The sequence below is a fragment of the Tympanuchus pallidicinctus genome, unplaced genomic scaffold (genome assembly GCF_026119805.1).
Source record: "Tympanuchus pallidicinctus isolate F22 unplaced genomic scaffold, pur_lepc_1.0 scaffold10, whole genome shotgun sequence".
Classification (NCBI taxonomy): domain Eukaryota; kingdom Metazoa; phylum Chordata; class Aves; order Galliformes; family Phasianidae; genus Tympanuchus; species Tympanuchus pallidicinctus.
In genome coordinates this window covers 12,345,869-12,365,415 of record NW_026294619.1, presented here as the reverse complement: position 1 = coordinate 12,365,415, position 19,547 = coordinate 12,345,869, and the positions used below count along the sequence as shown (strand labels likewise).

General features: G+C 39.4%; 1 protein-coding gene across 6 annotated transcripts in view; it reads right to left on the bottom strand.

Moving 5' to 3' along the window:
• EPHA6 (EPH receptor A6) overlaps window positions 1-19,547 on the bottom strand; it is a 496,053-nt gene that overhangs the window by 11,436 nt on the left and 465,070 nt on the right. For all 6 annotated transcript variants that reach the window (XM_052703538.1, XM_052703498.1, XM_052703517.1 and 3 more), the window contains 3 exons: window positions 14,303-14,452; window positions 4,665-4,858; window positions 2,170-2,319 (listed from right to left, as the gene is read on the bottom strand). In XM_052703538.1, coding sequence (XP_052559498.1) covers window positions 2,170-2,319; window positions 4,665-4,858; window positions 14,303-14,452 — 494 coding nt within the window. The remainder of the gene's footprint in view (window positions 1-2,169; window positions 2,320-4,664; window positions 4,859-14,302; window positions 14,453-19,547) is intronic.

Sequence of the window (19,547 nt, the reverse complement as noted above, 5' to 3'; positions counted from 1 at the left end):
CCTTCTAGAAGCTTTGTTAAGGCACATATGAGACAAAGAGGTGATTCAAGATAGCTAGCATGGCTTCACCAAGGGGAGATCTTGCTTGCCCAATTTGGTGGCCTTCTATAATGGTATGATGGAGTGACAGCATCGATGGATTGGGGAAGGGCAACAGATGTCATCATCCTGGACTTCCGCAAAGCCTTTGATGTGGTCCCTCACTACATCCTGCTCTCTAAATTGGAGAGGTACAGACTTGAGGGCTGGGCTGTGTGGTGGATTAAGAGCTGGTTGTCCGGTCAACAGCCAAAGGGTTGTGATTAATGGTTCTGCATCAGGGTGGAGACTAGTCAGGAGCAGTGTTCCTCAGGGGTTGTTCCTGGAACCGGTGCTCTTCAACATCCTCATCAGTGAGGCAGACAACAGCATCGAGTGCTCCCTCAGCAAGTTTGTAGATAACGCCAAGCTGAGCAGTGCAGTTGATACACTAGAAGGAAGGGAAGCCATCCAGAAGGACCTGAACAGGCTGGAGAAGAGGCACCATGTGAATCTAATAAGGTTCAACAAGGCCAAGTGCAGGGTGCTGCACTTGGGCTGAAGCAATCCCAGGTACTTATACAAACTAGGAGAAGAAGCCCTTGTGAGCAGCCCTGCGGAGAAAGACTTGGGGGTCCTGGTAAACAAGAAGCTGGACATGAGCCAGAAGCATGCACAGAAGGCCAACTGTGTTCTGGGCTGCATTAAAAGAGAAGTGTCCAACAGGGAGAGGGAGATGATTGTCCCCCTGTATTCAGCTCTGGTCAAGCCCATCTGGAGTGCTGTGTCCAGGCCTGGGGCCCCCAGCACAAGAAAGACATGGAACACTTAGAGTGGGAGAACGTGGGCATAGAGTGCTGAGCACAACACTGCTGCACAGCTGCAGAGACAGAACTACAGACTGAAGTTGGAATGGACCTCTGCAGGTCACCTGGTCCCAGAACAACAGCAGGGAGAACTCAACTCATGTTAATCTCAGTTTTACAGTACACAACAGCACCAGGTGAAGTTAGGAGTTCAATTAGTCACAGCCAACACAGGTGCATGAGGGAAAAGTTCTGTTTAGCAAATTCAATTTTCTATTACAACAAGAGTCCCCATTTAGATGGAGAACAAGGCAGTAGACGTAATCTTTTATATTTCAACAAACCTTTCAATGCTGTTTTTTATCCTTCCGGACCAAATGGGCAGCACACAGCTTGACAAAAGCATCCAGAGGAGGGCTACAAAGATGAGGCACGGTCTGGAGGGCAAGGCATACGAGGGGCAGCTAAGGTCCTCTGGTTGGTCCAGCACAGAGCAGAGGAGCTGAGAGAAGGCCTCATGATAGCATGCAGCCCTCCCCCCCCACGAGGGGAGCGGAGGGGCAGCACTGAGCTCTGCTCTCTGTGACAGCAACAGCATCCTAGAGAACAGCATGGAGCTGCATCAGGAAACTGTTGGGTGAGGATTAGGAAAAAGTTCCTCCCCAGAGAGTGGTTGGGCCCTGGAACAGGCTGTCCACAGCAGAGGAATGGCTCTGAACTGCTGGAGTTCAAGGAGCATTTGGATAACACTTTCAGACACAGAGTTTGGATTTTGGGTGGTTCTGTGTTGGGCCAGGAATTGGACTCACTGGTCTTTTCCAACTCATGATATTCTGTGATTCTATGATCGAGTAGATGATTAGGAATGAATGGGAAGAGAATCAAGAGCAAAATAGGTAGAATCATTATGCTACTATACTAATCCAGAATTTCTCCAAATCCTTATGTTCTATAGTGTTTTCATTGCAAAATTGAGTGAAACTGAGGCTGGCTGAAGAAAGGCAGCAAGGTATGAAACTGTTTCCACATGAAGAATCACTTGGACTTGACAATATTCATTGCAAAATAAGAAAAGATTCTGCTGCTGATTTCATTGGTCTGAACAAAAACCCATTTTCCAACATTTAAGGATGCTCACTGCCTGAGCTTTTCTAGTGTGCTGTATGGTTACAATTGAAACTATCATTTCTAGGTTTCTTAATCACTACTTTCTCCTATATTGTTTTAGTAAAAACTGTATTTATCTTCTATTAGCTTAGGTAGGAAAAGAACACCTCACAGTAAGTCACTGCAGTACACAAACAAACAGATTAGTCACTACAGAAATAATAGATTGCATACTTACTCAATACTCATTCTTGAAACCATATCCAGAGTTGTGAAACCTGCTGCCATGAAGTTGCTTTTATATTGACCCATTTTTATGGAGTCCAGCCAGTCACTAACTGAAACAAACAAAGGAAATTCTGGGACTTCACCAGGTGAATCTGGCATTCTGAAGAAATAAGAAGCAAAGGTCACCTGAGCAGTATAAAATGATGCTTGATTTGTTCTGGGAGACATTATTTTTAATAAAAGGCAGAAGGAATAAACAGGGACCCTGAGATGTAAAGGTCAGGTCTTAACTGAGGTTCTCTTTAACCTGCTGTCTAAAGCTCATAAGTTATATTAATCTATAAATTTGCACTTCTTAAACAATACACTTTTCAAAAGCACTGCAACTCTAAAGCAAACAGGAACAGACCACTCCCAGTGTTCCTACTCTGATCACACAGAGTTCATTTGAAGATCTTATATGTTTCAGGGTGATAACTGCTTGTAAATACAGCAGTCAAATTAGAGAGCAAACAAAATTTAATCTGAGATACCATTTAAAAATAACAACATACTGCAAGATAATTTTTCTGTGAAGTAATAATCAATAGCTCCTTTTCGCTATGCTGTCATACAACAGGAACGCTGATTATAGCAGCTAGAAATCTAAACCAAAAAAAGCAAGAATATTTTGTATCTTTTCTTTTTACACAAAATTATACAGAATAGCAAATAAAATGAAGAAGCTAGTTTAGTTTCATTTCTGTTTCATTTCTCTAATATTGTACAACTGAAATGGAAATACAAAAAAAAAAAACAAAAACAAAATAAAACAACGAGGGGACATATTTTTCCACTGTTCCTTTGTCTACCATGCTGATGAGTTCTCACGGCTTGCACAGACTTTGTATTTTGTGTAGAGAAACTGTAAGGAATAGAATGCAGAACCAACACACAGCTGTGTACAAAAGCTTTACGACAGCCTTTAGAAAGGAGATAGAAATTACTTAAAATAATTTCTTTTTCAGCAAAAGCCAGCTAACATTGTCAGATGGAATATAGCTTGCTTATAACATACCATGGTGCATTAATATGCTGAGTTACAAGCATATATATTTGAATACATTAAACACGTGGGTTTTCATTTGTACAATCAGAATTACAGAGAGACAGGAGAACTCTGCTAGGAACAAGGCTAGTTCACACACTTATAGTGATTTCTTTCAATTTGAATTACTCTATTCCTATAGAATATCTATTAAACTCATAAGTTAAAGAAATGCAATTCAGATTAACTGCATCAAGCACTTTGAAACAAATGCAAAATTTTTCCCAAGGTGAGTACAAGAAGAGCTGAACTGCAAGAGAACATGAAAGAGTCTCTGAATCCTGGAAATCTTGAATAATATTTTAAAACAAAAATGAATGAAAAATGCATCATGCTGATACTGAATAAACTGACCCAAGTGCAGTGGTAAGCCATATGCATATACTTACATGCACACATAAAACATACACATAAAACAAGAGGCTACTAAATCTAGCATGTGGACATCAAGCCCTACAAGGCACAGTAGTTTGTGGTAGATAAAACAGATGTAGCCTACTTTCGGCTTTCCTCATAAACACACCCTTCAACTTTTCCCACAGCAAGATTCTAGCCTGAATGTTTTCCCTGTTGCTTATCCCTTTTCCAATAGCTTCCTATAACAATCTCCTCTTGAGGTTCTTAGCAAGACCCAGATGGGCGACAAGAATCCTTTACAAACCAGGAGATCTCTAAGAAAGTGTCTTCATATTAAGGTGAATTTCAGCTAATGAAGACAGTGAGGACAGCTGTGACTTCACTGATTTCAGCTGCTAAGCATACGCAGCTTAGGTCCTTCAGCACACGGAAACTGACAACGTGTTTGACTACAGTTTCATGTCTCCTGTGGCTGTGTATGTTTCTGTAATATCATATTACATATTATTTATTAATATTAGTTAATAAAACTTTGGACAACACTATCAAGAATTTGCTGTGGAAAGGTCATAGTACAATACACTAGTTGGGCACCAGTGCCATTCTTCTGCAGATGAATATAGATTCTAGCAAGCTAACAATGCTTTCTGCTGGAGTTTACTCTAAGGCAGTTCAGAAATTGATAGTACACAGTCTGATGGACAGAAGGTGCTAAATGGAGAAAAAATTACAAAGAGAAAAAAAACCATCAGAGAAGCACCAAGAAACTCCACAAAGAGATTCTCAAAGATTAAAGATAGACGGTGAACAAACAGAGCTCATGAAAAGAGAAAAGAAAAAAAAGAAAAATGGCCAATATAATCCACATAGCTTCAGAAAAAAAACCACAAAAACCTTTTGCAACAGTGTATTGCAAGTAAAACAAAACTCCAGCGGAGGTCAAAAGTACCCCCATATCACTGTATATTTGGCACTTTGGCACTCTCTCCCACTCCTACCTGAAACCACCTGATGATAGCCACTGTAGCATATGCAAAAGAAGTTACTGAAAAGGGTCTTACACAAGTACGTCCTCCACTAGGGTATGAAGAGTGCTTGGATTGCGGATCAGTTTGTCCAGGAAGCTGACAATATCACTAAATTTTGGACGGTGGTTCCTCTCCTTTTGCCAGCAGTGAAGCATGAGCTGGTGAAGAGAAGCTGGGCAGCCCATAGGAGCTGGTAGCCTGTAACCTTCTTCAATAGACAGTATAACCTAAAGCAATACATATGATTACTGAGCATTAAACATTAAAAGGACAGTGTAAAAGTGAAAATTAGAAACCAGTGATAACAACGATACAGACACCCTCACTCATGCATTGCTGGAACTTCACTCAGAAAAACAGGATACTCAGTGAAGCTGATGTTCTCCATAGATTGAGTCAAGGGGAGGATCAGCCACAAAAGTGCACCCCATGATATATGGTGCACGTGAAGCATTCTGTTGGCATATGAAACAGTGGGCTCTTTAGGTTCTCTGAGCATCCCAGAAAAGAGGAGCAAAGATTAAGTACCACTGTCTTCTTCCATCTGCAGGTTGATGTTACAGAGGATGCAGTTATACAGCTACATATTAACTCCACATCTCCATTGCATAATGGGGCACTCTGGTATTTGTATCCTGACAACATGGTAACTTGTGGCAGTGTCACAATACAATGAGGCACTGAAAATGTACATTGAAACATCTGGCTAATCTACTTGCTTATCGTAAGATTCTGCTCATCTTGAGAGTATAATTAATTCAGTCAATGTCACACAGAATTACAGCAAAGCACACTATTATTTTGTGCAGTCTTTCTCAAAACAAACAAAAAAACAATCAAAACAGCAACTAGCCAACCAAAAAACTAAATAAAACTCCAAAACTGAATCAACCCCCTGAATATTCAAGTTGCTAGTGATAAAATATATATATACACATATATATAGTTACCATATATGGCCCAAAGTGAATAAAACTCTCAGATTCAGCAGATACGAAAAGACATGTCTTTGGTCAGGATTAGGAAAGAAACAGATTTATGTCATACATAAAGCACATGCATGAAAAATTACATTTGATTGGAGTCTTGTTTTTAGTAATGTTGGTAATAAATAACATTGTCTGACAAGACAGTAGCAGTACAATAACAAGAAGCAGAACAAAGTAAGGCCCATAAAACCTGGCAGGATTAATTCTTGTGTAAGTTTTAGGAAGCAAAAGGAAACATTATTAGGTTCTGAAATGAATGATGGCAGCAGTGGAGATGTTGACAGAAATGACAGTCTTGCCTTCCTGTATGTAAAAGAATGGAAAGATTACATACATTGATCAAAAACAAAGTGAAGAAAAAAGCAACCCTGCCCCACACGTTACCCTTCCATATAAAAATACAACTAATGCTAAACATTCTCTAAAATACAAATGATTCAACACAATATTTATAATAACGCAGTGCACTTATGAGAAACATACCTACTGCATTTATAGCTCCTCTGCCTTAAGGAGGCATTTATCACTTTCACACAGATGCACGTACATGCTGCAGACATATTAATGCAGCTGGAAGGGGGTACATTAAGCTATTTACAGCAAATCAGTGTTTTATAGCACTAGCTGTAGCTTCAATATATTCAGTCTCATTATCCCAGAGTACATCCTTGTTCTTTTTGAATTCTGAATTAATGTTGTTGGCTCTGTTTACCAATGCCTAGTGCTTATGCTGAAAGCATTATGCAAATAAATAACGGTAATGAAGCCACATTAGGACCTCAGCTCCCCTTTACGGTATGGCAGAGAAAGGAACAAGAATCTTGTAACTGCACACAGTGGGGTGCTTGTATTTGGCAAAATGAGGTGACTTGATCCTACAATATGCAGCCTCGTGTACATGGGCAGAAACTTGTACGCATGAATAATGTGTTTCAACACCATGGGAAACTGGGTTTCTACAGGGTAAGTTTCAAAGCCATCAGTGGCAGCACTAGGAATGGAATTTGCCCCAGAGATCTATGCATTCTGTGCACCTGCAAGTACTGACAAGTTGCATGCACACAGATGGGACTTGCCATGTACCTACAGTGATGATATCTAGCAGTAAATTATAGGGCTGTATGGTGATGCTTCCACCTGCCTTCCTGGCTACTTCTTTATTTCCCCAGGATTTGCTTCAATGCTCCAAAAGGTGGGTTCCCAAAATGGCTACCCTTGGAAAAATCCCACCAGGCTGCCAGAGAAACGTCTTCTCAAAGCCCTCCTACCACTGGATGTGCTCCCAGATTGCTGCTGTTACAGACTCAGGATGGGTGAAATTCAGTCCCACAAGCACGAAACGTTATTCGCAAAGCTGTCAAAAATGCAGTATCTCAGGCAAACCGCCAGAAGTGGCTTCATAAAACCCAGGTGCTTATTACACTATGGGGTACAGCTTAGGTGATACTTGTCATTGCCTCTGCAGGAAATGCAGATATCAGAGTCTTTGCATTTAACTCTACCCATTGTAACTGATGCATTTCTGAAATGTTCTCTGTTTTTAAGGAAGAAGAATAGCTTCTCTGCTTCTACGGGACAGACGGCATTTGTTTGACACGACTGTGGAGAATGGAGGAGGATTTTTTTCTGAGATAAATTATTCATGAGGAAAGCAAACGCAACCGCAATTTTGCAGACATTATATTTTCTCTGACATACTCTATTTCACGGTATCTTTGAAAAAAGCAGTTACAGCCCATTTTGTTCCCTCTCCTTTTCAAAAGAAACATTTCAGTATAAAGGGAAATGCCAGCTGTTACTGGAATAATTATAATTTCTCATTAAGACAAGAATATTTTAAAAATAATCTCCAAATATTGCCTTATCAGTATCCCTTTGAGGCAAGCATTATTTTTAGAGTCAAGGAAGCAGAGTGGATGTGATGAGAGGTGTCAAACACTGCAGTGGGAGTCAGGTGTCAGAGGAAGAACTGTTTAATTCAGTACTCCCTACTCTGCTACTTGCACAGCTCCTATTTCTGAACAGAGAAATCAGATATCCAATCACATGAGAGGAGAAGTATGACATTTTTCTGTGTAACATATGATTATATATTATGTAATCTATCAAGATTATATATTTTAATATCTTTTAAAGGTATTTTTCCTTGTCAGCTTGAAGGCTGAAGAAGCCCCATATGAATCATGAAAGGGGCTCAATGTCTGTACCTACAAGAAGGATACAGTGAAAGCTCTAGCAACCAATGCTAAGCCTCTCAGTGAAGTCCCATCAATTTCAGCCTGAAAGCAAAAGAGCATGAGCTTCATTTCTGTACATACCAAGCCCTGAGACTGCTAACAAAAAGGCTTTGTGATGAATGTGTGATGGGAATGAAAAGGAGTAAAATAGTACAATATTCCATACTCCGATTTGTTTCTTTTCAGTGATGAAGATGTTTAAAACTCATGAGAACATCCGGTGGATCAGCAATGAGGTGAGAAAAACAGACAGGGTGCATTTACACATGTAGATCTTTTTGTCAGGTGAGAATATGAACTCTAAGGGAAAGGGGATTTTTTAAAGTTAACATAACTTGTTATTTATTTGCTCTTTCATGCTTAGGCTTTTAGGTTTATAAAGGGGAACAGTCTTTTTATATGCACCAATGACATTAATGATCAGAGTTTGTTAAACACGCTTTATTATTTTTTGTTTGATGTCAGAACCAGCTGTGAAGGTTGAACACAATTATACTATAAAAGTGGTCTGAAAAATGTGCATGGACTTCTACACAAAATTGTATTCTTTAGCTTTAAACTAATTTCCATTTGGAAAAAAATGGCATGTAAAAATAAAGCTAACTAAGCCGTAATCTTTCGGATAGTTCCATTATTATAAACAATAAAGACTCTGCTTTTGACATTCAACTGCCAGGTTTTCTAATGGCACAGAGGCAGAGGACGTCCCCAGGGCACAATGTCCCTCTGTCCTGCTGACATCTGAAAAATCTGCTGGGTGAGTGAGGCAGCTGCTTGCGCCTCATGGTACTGAGCCAATTCCAGGTGCTGCCAAGTGTTTTGAAATCTGTGGATTCAGGGAAATATTTCAGGGTAACTTACTATTACTACTACAAGAAACTGCCATAATTGTAAGGACTTTCTGTTTGCCACAATAGTTTTCTTGCCTATTGATTGCAATCCATTAAATGTTCTTATTTATTTACTTATTCTTTTTTTGAATGCCATAGTTCTGCAACATGCAGTAATTTATACGGTGGCCTCTAACAGGTGTCCCGGTAGACTTTACTCACAGCTGTTCTACAAACCAAGTGCATGGAATATAAATCTTCCATTCCTCACACAGGCATTAGCCAGGCAAGCTCTCAGCACAATCTGTTCATCAGTACACTAGTTTCCTTGGAAAGTTCAATATCTTAGCTAATGTTTATTAATTAAGCAATAAGACATGACAGACTGTGCAGCAGCCCTAATTAATGGACATCTCTGGTGCCTGCCACCCATCTAAGAAGTGCATTAATCAGCACCAACACAGGTCTGAAGTGACTTACCACAATAATAAAATGGTTATTTACTCAAACAAGAACATTTCTCAAAGTTAATAACATTTCAAGCCTCTACATTATACTGTGTACAGTATTAAAAAATGTATGAGAGACATTTTCAAACTCCGTTGCCTAAAGTTCAGCTTCCAAATCCCTGCTTAGGAATATAAATAGAGGATGCTAGAACTGTGAGGTGTCGAGCTTCTCTGGCTTGCAGTAACCTAATGTGTACCTATGAACTGTTGCAGTGTCTGAAAATCAGTTTGGGCTTATTTAGGTGACAGATATCAGCTTTACACTTCACATCAGCTTGGACTCTTTGCTATCTGTGCTGGCTCCTCAAGCTTTCATTTCTGTGATGAAGGGGCTACACAAGAGTCCCTTGGCAGAAGCAGTTTGGCCCCTCTATACTAATCTGCGCGTTTCCCCTCTAAAAGGGGAAATTTATGTTAGATGTTAGGAAAAAGTTATTTACTCAGAAGGTGGTGAGGCGCTGGCACAGGCTGCTAAGAGAAGCTGTGGATGCCCCATCCCTTGAAGGCCAGGTTGAATGGGCTCTGGGCAGTCTGAGATAATTGGGGCTCTGGGTGAGCTTTATGGTCTCTTGCAACCCAAGCCACTCTATGATTCTATGATCTGATGGAAGGTGTACTCACGTGGCAAGGAGGTGCAGCATCAGACAACGCTGAGAGAACTTCTGCTGCTGTTTCTTCCTTTGGGTAGGGATGGGCATATAATTTGCTACCATTTTATTCATATGAGAAACATACATTTAATTAGCAGCTGCTGCCATTCAAAACACGACTTAGCTGTAACCCAAAAGTGAACTAATTTCCCAAAATTTTTTAGAGAGAAAAGCAATTTACGAGACAGCATGATAAAAAATACCCCAGACCTGAGGAGTTTGTAGGATGAAAACTGCTGGTGCTCTACAAAACCCTGCTCAATTCTATAAATAAAGAACATTTTTATCAAAACACAATTCCCAGAAAATACTAACATGTACTCTTAATATTGAGAGATATTTTGCTGTTGCAGAATGTCGATTATATGTATGCAAGTCCTTACCAACAACTGTTTGTATAATAAGTCTTTTATAAATTTATTTAGTGCATGCTCCTTCCTGTTACTTTCCCTGCCATCTATACAGTATCAGTAACCTTTAGGAAAGTCCTATTATTTCTGCAAAATAAGCTCATGTGGATAAGCACATGCTCCCAAATCCAGCAAAATAAGCTTTACAATACAACTTGAAATTTCCCAACGGCACTTAGAGTCACTGAATGTATTTAGAAAGTCACAGGTACTTGCTGTTAACATTTCAGAAGCAGAAGCCTGTGAGCAGGGCTCCAGAGTAAAGGAGCCTTTTTCACTGTGCATTGGTGAACAGCAGGGAGAGCTCTCAAGAGTCTGCATCATTAGCATAAGCAGCATCCATAGGGTCCAAACCACTATTATGTGCTAACAGATACTTATATTTTGGATGTACACGTGATTAAATGTTGTTATTCTCCTTCTGTAGCAGAATATTTAATATGCCCTAAATGGAGGGGTCATTAATGAATTGTCATGGTTGGCATAGTGTTGAATAAATTGTAGTTTCTGCCAGAAGAAACAGAACGGGCCTGAAGCCTGATTTAAAGAAAGGGAAAAATGAATTTCTGTGTGGTGTATGACTCTAATCTGGTCACCTGAGTTCTCTGTAAGGGTACTACAAATCACATGAAACCTTCTCTAAAGAGGTGAATAGTAGGGCCATACAGACTTGGGAAAGTTCCCCTTTCCCACTTCTTCTGTATCCAGTTGTAAGGAACAGAAGAGAAAGAGACAAGGGTAGCTTGGAGTACACGTGAAGGGAAGTATTAAGATTACAGAGGTAAAAGAGGTGAAGGCTGAGTTTCTCCTAGAGAGCTAACCCAACACCAGATGAAATGACTCAGCTAGAATACAGACTGAGATTCTTCTCCTTGTGGTAGCACAAGATTGCGTGACAGTGAGACACAAAGACGCATCAGAGAAGCATTCTCTTCCCACACCTGCTTGAGTTGCAGTTGCTCACAGCTGCTCATCATGTGGAGCTAGATAAATGGAGTAAGAAAATTAAAGGCAAAGACAGAGTTACAGTGAGGTGACACTACAGCTAGCAGCAGGACACTGCATGGAAGCTAGGAATCATGATAGGACAGGCTTTGTTCAGGCTACATGGACTTCAATAATCTCTACATTTTTTAAAATGTGAACAGTGTTTTGCAAATAGAACTGAGAGGTAAAATACCAATTACATAGTGAAGAAACCTAGGTGAGTGACTACTGGCTGCGATATGCTCAGAGTAGCATGGCAGTGGCAACTAATAGGGGCAAGAGCAAAAACGATTGTGAGCCATAGCTATGTTTTGGGTAGCATAGGCCCTCAACTAGGAAAGGCTTATTGGGATGGAAGAACGAGACCTCCTCACATGCGGACATTTAATGTTCTTACTGCTCAGAGCAGCCGAGTGGAAAAGAGGCAGTGGACACAAACTGAAAAATATTAAATTCCATAAAAATATGAGAATATATTTTTCTATTGCAAGGGTGATTAAGAACCTTCACAGATTGCCCTGACAAGTTGTGGAGTTTTCTTCCTTGGAGGTATTCAAAATCCAGGAGAGAGATGGCCCCAAGCAAACTGCTTCAGCTGACCTTCATGAGGGAGTTGGATGAGACAATCTTGAAGTGTTCCTCAGCCTTTGCTGTTCTGTGATATGGTAATACTATTTTCTCAGTTTCACGTTCTGTTCCATCTCACCTTAACAGAAGGCTCACAATGAAACCAACCATTGCTTCTGTTAGTTTGGAGAGGTAGAAAGCGTCAGGATACACGTGCTTTTGGATATAAAGTGCCTTCCACGCAATACAGATGCAACCATTGCAATGCATGCAAATCAGCTTTTGCAACAGCATGTATATAACAGACAGGCTGATATTGCCTTGACTGCATTCAGCTTTGCTTCTGAATGGAAGATTAGCTCAAGAATAGCACCCTGTGCTATTGCAAGGCTGCAAGAGATGTCTTAACTTCTTAGCTCCTAAAACACCACATCTCACAGTGTGGCATTTTAAGGAAAACAATGACTGTTTGCTGGGAATCAGTGCTTGTATGCTGTGGCAGTTCAGGTGCTGATGAGCATTTCTCTGTTCAGGCAAGGAAACAGCTGGGGTGGGTTACTCATACTATTAGCCTGACTGCCTGTTCATCCACTTTATTAACTTCAAATCTATCCGGCACACTTAAATCAAATTAAACATCTTGTTTTAAAATCAGCAGCTGGGCAGAATGTAAAATTTACTGTTGATATATTCAGTTGTGTGAAACAGATACCTAAATATGTGAGAAATCTGCATGCAGAGGATTGCACACTGTGCCTCAGGGAAAAAAAAAGTGAGCTTAATTCAGTTATTTAAACAGAGATGTTTAATTTTAAATTTCCTAAAGTTCCTGCCTAGTTGTCTTCAGCTGTTGCTCCTGAATAACTTGAATCTCCTGTGTGTCCTGCCTCAGCCACATTGCAGATCTTAGTTACTCTAGGTCATCTCAATTGTTAATGCATTGCTAGCAGTATAAAATACAATTGAGCCTACTGGGCTCATCTGCTTATTTGACAATAGATCTGTGAAGTGTTAGTTCAGGCAGTACCAAAATGTCTCTGCTGAAGGAAAAGGTGTGTCTCAGCTCAGTGGTTGCTCTTCAGATGGACAATCAGCTGCCAATGCCTGGTTGATCAACAGGAAGGCAGCTCAAAACCACACATGTATCATCCCATACCCGGTGTTAACTGAGGAAGAGAGCAGGGAGCTGGGCTGTTCTCTGGTAGATGTGTAAAGAGGGGATAGAAGCTGTAGGTATTGTTAAGGGGGAGTGAGTAATGTACAGGAGATGTGATCTTATTCCAAAGGGTGAACTCACAAGCATAATGCTGGAGAAAAGTAGGATACATACTACTGAGTACAAGTCCAAAGGAAATAAGGCCTTAAGTTTTTTTAAGTTCCACTTTTGTTTTTTTTTTAAAAAAAAAAAACACATTCTGAAATGATGCTTTTTTAATGAAAAGCTTTCTCAGATCCTCATCCCCAGATGACTGATCAGCCTTAACAAGCAACCAGACCTTCAACAGCCGAATAACTTAGCAACAGTATGAAAACAGCCGTCTGGGAAAAGTCTTGTCAGCTCTTCAGAACCCATGCAGAGGCACTCTATTCACATAGAGAAGTTAAGATGGGTTGGCTGGTATTTTGCATTCTGACATAAAGGTTGATGGCTGGTGGGAAGAATGACTATGCCAGTTTGAGCAGTGGTACGTATGCATCAGATAACAAAATCAGTAGCAACTCAAACTGTGGTGGATAAAAAGGCATTCTCCCTTTTCTTTTTGACATCAGCTAGGACAAGCCTTCAGTGTTACTATTAGATGTGTTTTAACTAGGAAAGCTTATTTGGCTGTGAGTTCTGCAAACATGTCAAAGGAAAGTATTACTTTGTTAAGAGTGAAGTATTACTTTGTTATTGTCCTGCACTGTAGTTAAGCCTATGAATAGTCTTTAAGGATTTATAAAACACTTAAATCTTTAAATTCTTAAAACTTTATAATGTATTTAATTTGTAAAAAGGAGAATTTGCAAATACATTTCTCATGGCAGCTTAACCTTTACTCCTTTAGCATTTATCCATGTGTGCCTACTGAAAGGTACCATCAGAGTGTAATGGAGATAATGGACCATATTTATCATCAGAACAGTTCCAGTATTCCCTCAAATCTTGATTTATAGCTTAGCTGAGAACTGTATCAAATTGCATATCTGATGCAGATTCCCAGGGATTTGGATGAAAGCCATATATATATCTAGCATCAGAGCCTGGCAAGTTGCTTATAACTCTAATATGTCTTTAATCCTTTGGATGAAACTCATCAAGGTATTAGTAAATAGTGGGTCAAGTCTTCAGGTTACATAGATTAACTGTTCCGTTGATGGAGTTATACTGATTTAAATAAGTTCAGGTTCCAGCCTAGAAAGTGAATGAGAAAGCAAAGGAAGGCAGAGAGAGAGACCATTTTTCAAGGAGCATTTCAGCAACATTCGGATTAGTCCTGTAGAGTACTCACATCCTGGTTGGACATCTCCCAGTATGGTCTCTCACCGTAGGACATCACTTCCCACATTACAATCCCGTAGCTCCACGCATCGCTCGCTGAAGAGAACTTGCGGTAAGCTATAGCTTCAGGAGCAGTCCACCGGATGGGAATTTTTCCACCCTGGAAAATATGGTGATAATGTATGAATATGACTGGAATATTGAATAGCACAAGTTTTTAAGAAAAAAAAAAAAAAAAGTATCCTGGAAGCAGAGTTCCTACATTCTAGCTTCTGTCAATTTGCCTTGTTAATTTGCTGTGGGGAGAAAGAAAGAAATGGGCTTTTTTCAGAATTTCGTAGAAATTTGGTTTCCTCTGTAGTCTAATTCACCAAAGCCAGCACTTCTTGAAAATAATTAAAAAAAAAAAAAAAGTATCTGTTCAGAGAATAGAAAGCATTTAGATGATTCATGTTTGTTCAGAGCCATATAATTAGTCAGAACTTGCCTTTTGATTGAAAACTCCCCAAACTGAGATTCCTAATAAACTGACATTTAATCTCTTTTCTCAAGCGAAATAGTGTATAATCAATGGATATTAAGATGTTATAATCACAAGAGAATTAGGCAAAATAGACTAGGATAATAAGGAGAATAAATGGAAGGCTTACCTACAGAAACCACCAGAAGAAGGGATCTCCAGACGAGATCCTTCCCCACTGGTAGCCAGCTCTTAAATAGGTCTAGGAGCAGCACAGGAGAATTGCCTTCACCTGTGCTCCTCTGGCTGACTCATGGCTCGCCTCAAGTGATCAATCAGAGGTTCAGGCCGTGACTCGGCAGTTCCCATGCAAATAGAAATATTTATTACAAAAGCACTTCATAAAATTGTAGAAGCAAAAAGGAAACTATACTCTCCTCTTTATTTTTTATAAAGTCTTTTATTTGGGCTGTTTAAATGTCTATGTAAGCAGCAAACCAAGCGTGTTTCCAATAGGCATTTCGTTAATGTAAATAGTCTTATTCTGCAGTTTTCAACATAAAATCCACGTGCTACCACAAAAATAAGGGTAAGAACTCAAGCAACAAACCTGACTCACTCTTTCAGGAATCACCATATGCAGGGTTTTTCTCTGACATTACTAATTTAGACTGTTCTAGGCTCCCATAACTTGTTCATATATATGAATACTATTTTTCATTTTCACAGCAATGTTTCTTCTCCACTCAAAAGTATGTGTTTATTATCATTCTCTGCATAACTATTCTAATCAGTTGTTCCAATTGAGTGAGCACTGTGCGGAAGGTGCCACTAGATGGTAGGAGGCAGCCAGTGGAGCTGAGTTGCCTTCAACCAGCAGCGATAAATTCTGCTCAGTGTTACGATGACATTTCTGACAGAAACAAAAGAAGAAATGAACTAGAACATTGGTTCAGCAGCAAAAGAGAAGCCACGGTTAAAAACAAGTATGCAAATCTTGGTTAATTTGCTTCGAATACACAAAAAATTAGTTGTCTGGGAACTGGTGAGGCCTGACTCTACGCTGACTCAGAGGATGCTTGTTCTATCAGAAAGTGCTCAAAACCAAAGCTTGGTGGCTGTGGTGACATGCCAGTAAACTAACTTCTTGTCATCAAGTGTCACTCTCTGATAAAAGATGTACAGTTATCATTTATGAGGTATAGTAGTTGTGAGGATAGTCAAGATATACAGATATATAGATAGATAACCTCTGTATGAAGTTATGCATTTTTCCTGCTCAGCCCTGGTTGACATCAGTGTCAAACTGCCTACTGATTTTAGGAGCAGTAATATAAAGGTAATAATGTTGTATCTTTACCCAAGATTCACCACTGCTCCTTTTACTTTCCTTAGTGCAACAATTGGGTGGCCAGGCCAGATGTGTGAGATGCAAAGACTTCTGTGCCACCTCCGCTGCCACCCCAGAGCAGACCCTGTGCATAATCACAAGAGACGTTGTCCCAAAAACCCTGCATGCCCTTCCTAATCATGTCGTATCAATCCTGGCTGCCAAACTATATAGGATAACAACGCGAGGTGACTCTGAGCCTAAGCTCAGCACGCAGCCGCTCTTGCTGCCTTTTGCTTTATGCCCATTCAAGAGTCTTTCTGGAGTGCCACAGCAGCATTTGAGGGAGGATTCAAAAGAAAAATTTCATGTTTTCTTTCCTCATCACAGTCTCAGGAGACGTAGTACCAGTTTAAATGATTGTGTTACTGCCAGACTTTCACACCGTTTATCACGACAAACTTACAATGAGCCTACATTTCTACTTTGTGGAGTTTTATTAATCCTTTACCAACATCTGAATTTTAATAAAAAGTTGTGTGTTAGTAACAATATTTACTTTTAGGAAAAACACAAATCTATTCATGCAAATAAAAAAATGTTTGGATGTTAACAAATTTTAATATTCATAACATCATACAGGTAACAGGATACGTATGATACATTTTTTAAGTCTTTTTTTTTTTTTTTTTCTTGAATCTGATTCGTATTCCCAAATTACCCTCAAAAAAGCAGTCATTGCTGTATTCCTGAGCAGTATTTGCAGCTCAGTCTGAGACTGTTGGCTAAATACAAATGAGTTTCAAAGAATCTGACTAGACTCTGCAACTAGTTTCAGCTGTGCAGCTTTACTGACTGATCCCTTTTGGACTAAAACAGTAGTGGCTCATTGAGTGTGAAAATGAGAATGGAGAACAGAACCTTAACAAAATTCACTGCAGTTCATTTCCAAGGGTACAAGATGTGCTCAGTGTTGCAATGTGAAAAAAAAATCTTTTATACTACTCCTAATGACAAAAGGAAGCAAAACCTCTTAGATTTTTACAGTGGATTCATCTTCTATATGAAGACATTATATTCATAAAAATGTAGATTTTAATACTTAATTACGTTTGTAGAATGTATTTTTTATGCAAAAAAGCTTGTTTTATTTATTTGCGAGCCACTCAAAATGCAGAGATTGCAGTATGACTACTTTAAGAGATATGTAACTGAACAGTTGTAAAAGCTGCTCATGAGTAACAAAAGGACACATTAGGTTTAGAGTAGCTGAAAGTATAATTCCTGCACCTGGTTAGAAAATAAGCAATGTTATTGATAATGGACATTTTCCTTTATATGTTAATCTCAATGGGAACATAATAAATACTGTTTACAAGATGCCTTGCATTCAAGTTAAGATAATTTATAAATTGTCTACATTTTAATACTGTAGTGATACAACGTTTATCAGAAGGCCCTTGCGCATGCTTTTTATGCTTTTTGTGGGGAAGAGGGAAATGGGCAAAGGGGCAAAGTGTTGTTAAGGCCCATCTATATTTCTGTCTCATCTTATACATTAATAATGACGTTAGTGGCCAGCTGATTTTATTTTCACATAGTAAAAGAACACTACACTCCAATTATTAGAATTTAGCCTTCTTATTTAATAAGTAATTTAATAAGTAATTTTACTATGCAAAGTCGAGAATCCCCCTTGGATTTAGAGCATTAGGCTGACACTGCTTTGTGAGTAGAACTGCTTAGAGATTGGCTCTTGGAATGGAATTTGCCCCTCGCCTGCCCACACCTACACACGTGCTTTCCCTGCAGAGCTGGCAACAGCACCATTCACCATATGTTGAGCAACAGAATTGGAATTACATGTTACGGAATGCCTTCCTTTGCCTAAAGTCATGCATGGGAGAGACAAGTCTTCTCAACGTGCCATCTCTTCTTCGAGCTTACATTAAGAAAGTGTTTATGATCAGCTCTGTGAAAAGACCCCAGCGAGCAACTGACACTGACATTGTGTACTGCCCAACAGGCAGCCAAGCTTATTCCTTACTCTGCGTTTTTGCCAGCTCCAATTTGTTATTTTTATTCTATATGGCTAACATCTTAAAAAAAAAAACAACAGGCACGAACAGTTTCTTTAATTACATACTTAAAAATGTTTCAACACTTGAGCAGAACAACGTAAGCGACAGCTACAGCCGCTTCCACCAAGATGAAGGTCAAGATACATCAGCTCAAAATCCCTGATGTGAAAAGTGACACAGAGGGCACAGAGGGAAAGAAGGAAGGCTGTTAAATGCTCAGAACTCTTGGCATGCCCTGCTAGCTAATTAAAGTCAGAAGCAACTCTAAGTACACTGAAACTTTCAATACACTGAAAACCTTAGACACAAAACTGAAGCTAAGATTTATGAGCGCTCAATGGATGTGCAAAGATGAGTTAGCTGTCAGAACCAAACACAATGCGTCAGGCCCGTGATGTCCTCAGAGTTAACAGTGATGTGAAACAGTACCTATTTCTGTTGAAAAGTCTGTTCCTTGTTTTTCCTGAATGACAGGCCATGCAGAGGGGCTGTCACAGAGCTGATGGAGGTTTTGTGAAATGCTGAGGTGCAAACCCATCAGTTCCAGATCTACAGACACCTAGAACTGTCTCTCTGCAGGACAAGAGGCACTGAACTATGTGCACCATTAGTCTAATGCAGCACAACAGTTCCTATTTATCTGTCACTTACTGCTCCTTTATGTATGATGTTGCCAAATCATGCAATAATTGTCCATGACACAAGTGTGTTATCTGTCATTTTCTCCACCCCACAATACATAAATGGGAAACAAAAGAACTTCACAATGAAGAGAGACAAAAGTAACAATAGATTAGTTTTAAATATTGGACACCATTCATCATTCTGCATAAAAGCCATAGCCTACTTTACTGGAGTGATGCTTTTATTTGAGCACATGAATCAGGTTTTTCATGCACAAAGTTATGAATAGTCAGAATTTAGCACTGTCAAATCATAATTTAGAACTCTGCAGTATTACCAACATTATTCTCTGAAGACTACTGGAATATCAGAGAAAGTTCACGTCAGGATAGTGAAGCAGTTCTGAAAGGGCATTTCAGAATTTGCCTTCATTATGCCCGACCCCAGCCAGTTCTTTATTTTTCTAAGAACTGAAATGAACAAAACCTCCAATTTTCAAAAAGATAGGATTTTCTTTTCATCTCTGGAGAAAAATTATTTTTCCTTTCAAATATCCTGATTAACAATGCTAACATTAATTATGTGGAACTTAATTTATTTTCCCTAAGTTAGCTATTAGATTTTTTAATAGAACCATAGAATTGCTCAGATTAGAAAAGACCTTAAAGATCATCAAGTCCAACCACAATCTAACCATACTACCCTAACTCTAACAACTCTTTACTAAATCATGTCCCTGAGCAGCACATCCAAAGGGTTT